This window comes from Chrysochloris asiatica, unplaced genomic scaffold (assembly GCF_000296735.1).
Source record: "Chrysochloris asiatica unplaced genomic scaffold, ChrAsi1.0 scaffold00021, whole genome shotgun sequence".
Lineage (NCBI taxonomy): Eukaryota > Metazoa > Chordata > Mammalia > Afrosoricida > Chrysochloridae > Chrysochloris > Chrysochloris asiatica.
The window spans coordinates 28953498-28957533 of record NW_006408539.1 but is presented as its reverse complement, the minus strand read 5'-3'; the positions used below and the strand labels follow the sequence as shown (position 1 = coordinate 28957533).

At 42.5% G+C, this 4036-nt stretch overlaps 1 protein-coding gene across 2 annotated transcripts in view; it reads left to right on the top strand.

Annotated features, from left to right (window-relative positions):
- The window catches only part of LOC102816294 (cytochrome b5-like), a 28511-nt gene that overhangs the window by 19927 nt on the left and 4548 nt on the right, over positions 1–4036 (top strand). Inside the window, exon 3 of one of the 2 annotated variants that reach the window (XM_006837556.1) lies at positions 1987–2016. The exons of the other annotated variant lie outside the window; for it this stretch is intronic. Coding sequence (XP_006837619.1) covers positions 1987–2016 — 30 coding nt within the window. The remainder of the gene's footprint in view (positions 1–1986; positions 2017–4036) is intronic. 2 annotated transcript variants of the gene reach the window in all.

Here is a 4036-nt window from a genome sequence, read left to right as displayed (position 1 = left end):
ATACTTTAAAGAGATCTTGTGCAGCATAAGTGCTGTCAAGTTGGTTCTGATTCATACCGACCCTATGAAGGCTTCTTGAGGCTCTAAATCTTTGCTGGAGTAGAAAGCGTCATCTTTCTCCTGCAGAGCACCTGATGAACTCAAACCACTGACTTTATGGTTAGCGTTCAGAGGTTATCCTACAGCGCCACCAGAACACCCATTTTGATTCTAATTGACCCACAATTTCTGTTGCATTTTTACTGGCAGAATGCTCACCTCCATCAATGCTTTGTCCTGGGGAGGGTTCATGGCAGAAAATTCCAAAAACCTAAAAAGCTAGGAGCATTGGCCCAGCATCTTGGTTGTCTTTTAAGTGTCCTCGAGTTGGTTCCAACTCATAGCTGCGTGTATAGGGTTTCCAGGGAGTGACTGGCAAGTTTAAACTTCTGACCTTGCGGTTAGCAGTCCAAACTTTGAGGATATTTTAATACTAAAAATCTTAATATTTTTTATATTTTAGTGGTATAATTTTTTTAAATAAAAGGCTTATTAAAATAAATAGAAGGACACAAAGGTTTTGCTCCCTCTTGATAGCCTAAGATAGGGACTAACCATCTTAAAAATGATGAAATCTTAATAATTTTCGGTTAGGCAATCATCTTATCCACATGTGTGGTCCTCTATACAAGACCCTCTGAGGTAACTTGTAGATGATTATCCATGCTGTAATTGAATGCTTCCCAAAATAGGTTGCTCATAACTCTGCCATTCCAGTGTTGGTCAGCTGTAGTGTTCTGAGATGTTTAATTTTTTTTAGACTAAGTTTGTTAAGTGACTCAGCTTTGCTTGCATTGGCTTCATTTACCTAGTTTACCTCAGACCTCTGAGAACATCAGCTTTGGTACCAGTATTTGGTCGGCTTTTGGGTCACACTGGCTTAACCTAACCGTTGAAACATGTGGCCTGTACCAGAAGTTTTGCTATGCGTGGTGAATGCTCCTTGCAGTGACTGTCCGTGAAGGAGCCGCGAAGTTACACTCTTGTAAGGAGGCTGTGAGATGTTGGGAATCTCTTTCCTTTGGGAGGAGAGTTTTTTTTGGTGGTGGTGGGGATGAGATGCGGAGGCAGTAAGCATCATTTATCTGTAAAGTTAATTTTCCCAAGCATTTACCATTTCAGGACTATTACAGAAATGGTTTCAGAGTCATCAGAGGCCTGCCCTTAAGATGTTCAATCCCATTGTTCTTCTGGTCCATTGTGAAGTTCTGGGTTTTCAGGCTGTGTCTACAATATTTCTTCTTTTCCTGCCTGTGGTGCTTACCTGTGCTCAGCCTGTTGGCCCACTTGATTGTGAAGAGCCTCAGCCTGAGGTTTAAGCAGCACAGGACTTGTAGGTGGGAGATTGCAGCCCTGCACAGTAAGGGTGTATAGACATAGCTCAATGGGATGATGAAAGACAAGTGAGGAGACTTTGATTGGGTGTTCAGCTGCTCCCTAGAATTCAATATCTGAGTCTAATCAATGTCAACATATGAATGTACCATTCAGGGGGCCCGTCACCCTTGGAACTCCAGCTGGAAAATACCTCTCAGCACTTAGTCACTGTTGATTTTTGCAGTCAAGTCAGATGGATCAAATTTTGTATTTAATAACCTAGATGTTGTTGTTAGGTTGATATGGGTCAGCTCCAATTCATAGCAACCCTGTGTACATTGTCACAGTTACTGGGTGTGAGCAGCCCCTCGGCCAAGTCCATCTCCTTGGGGGGTCTTCCTTTTCTTTTCTGATCCTCGACTTTACCCAGCATGATGTCCTTCTCCAGCTCCCTTCTGATAGTATGTCCAAAGTACACAAGACAACCGAGATAGATGAACTCAAATTGCTAATTACTGAGTAATATTTTAATCTTAAATCTCATTAAAAACAAGCACTTCTGAAATGGTATGCTTTGTAGATGTGTTTGTCATTCTTTAATGTGCCTTGTTATTCTTGTTTTTATTGCAGGATGACAGATCGAAGCTAGCTAAACCTTCGGTGAGTATAACCATATTGAATGTCTCCGTGGGTACAGATACTATCATTGTGTCTTATACTTTTCAAGCTAGAAGGCAAAGGCCTCTTATCTACCTATCTGAGGTCAGCCAGTTCCTTACTTGGTAATTCAGCAAAAGTATTTAATTATATATGCCTTTTGCTCTGTGTTCTTAGGCTACTTTGTGTGTTAATCTATGTAGGACTTTCAATGCTTAAAATATTTTGAAAATAAAATACTTTTTGAGTAACTTCTTTTTAAGAGGCAGAGCACTGTGCTTTTGATAGGAAAGGGATGGCATAATCCTTAACTACAGAGAACTTAAAATCTGATACCACAGGTCTTACTATTTAATTATTTTTGGGCACTATCCATGTTTTCTTCATCTTTATGTCTCTGGAACATAGGTGCTCAGTAAGTGTTGGATGGATTTAATGATAACTACAATAAATAATGAATGGTGTCTTGGTGTGGCGCTGTGGGCTAATGCACCAGAATGCAAAGTCATTTGAACGGCAGGGTAGGCGGTTCAAGCTCACCAGCTGCTCCTTAGAAACTTTATGTGGGGTTGCTCTGGGTTGGAACCGACTCGGCAACACTTAACAATAGCAAGAAAATAAATAAGAACTTTTCGATGCATTTTTCTTTGTTATTAAGTGCCGTTGAGTTGTTTCTGACTCATAGCGACCTTGTATCTGAGGAGCATTTGGTGGGTTTGAACCACCGACCTCATGGTTAGTGGTCCAGTGCTTACCCTTCAGTGCCAATTCTAGAAATACTACTCTTAAGCTCTGGGTCACTAGCCCTTCTGTTTTAGGCTGACCTTCATGTTTGTTGTTAAGTGCTGCTGAGTCAATGCTGACTCATGGCGACCCTGTACAAGGATCAGTTGGTGGTTTTGAGTCCCCCACTTTGACATTCAAAGCGACTTTGCAGTTCAGTGCTTATCCTATAGCACCACATCAGGATTCCTTCACGTTTATATTGGCAGATGAACTCAGAAAGAGTTGGTGAGAACTGCCGCGGAATGCACAGCTGTAGTTCTCCAAAAGTACAAGTAGACAAACAAAGTCACCATCCCTGACTGTAGTGAAAGGGTTGGGGGAGAAAGCCTTGCTTAAAACAAACAGAAGGGAGAACGTGAGATTTTTGTGTTTTGACCGAAGTTCTTGGTTTTCTTAGACAAGCTGTAGCAGTGTGGCCAAGAACCACTAACCGCATATTAGCAGCTGTTGCTGACTAGACGCTGTCCTTAATCTAAGCAGTTAATCCCATAATTCAAGTGTGAAGGCCGTGTAGCCAGATAGAGCAATAAAGACCTTGTGGTGTAGCCAGATAGAGCAATAAAGACCTTGTGTAATGCTGATTTCCAAACCATTCAACATTGGTGATACCGGCACCACCGCAGGAAGATAAAGGAGGACTGCGGAGTTTCAGCGGCCCCCGCAGCACTTTCTTAGGACACTGATTGCACAATCTTTTCTGGGGCTGTTGTTAGAGCAGTGTTTGGTTTTTGTCCCTGACACCTGTCAGGGATCTGATGTGACTGGAGTGTATCCATTGTTCCACCAGGAGGATTTTCAGGGAGAAAGTCTTCAACCGAGGAAGGGGCTGAGAGAGAACGAATGGCAGCTGGGATGCCTTTGATTCACAGAAGCTGGATAGGGTTTGGCAGGGTTTAATATAGCGTTTACCATGCCCTGATTTAATTGCCAACCTTTTCCTTCTAGAAATCGCATCCCTCAGGTGGCTGAATGGGTGATCAAGACCACTCTTTTTCTCTGTGTTCATTGTTAGCACATTGGATGTTAACATACATAAACCCAGATGAGGCCTTTCCACCCCTGGCCCCAAGGATAGTTTCCTCTTTTCTAGAGGTGATAAGTGGTGACTCACCCTGAGTTAGCTCACACGTCCCGGGGTCATGGAGCCTAGTGGAGTAGAAAGACTAAAACATGTTGGAGGGGTGGTGTTTTTGTAAGCTCACCTTTTTAGAAGATGATTGGTAGTGATGGTAGTGAT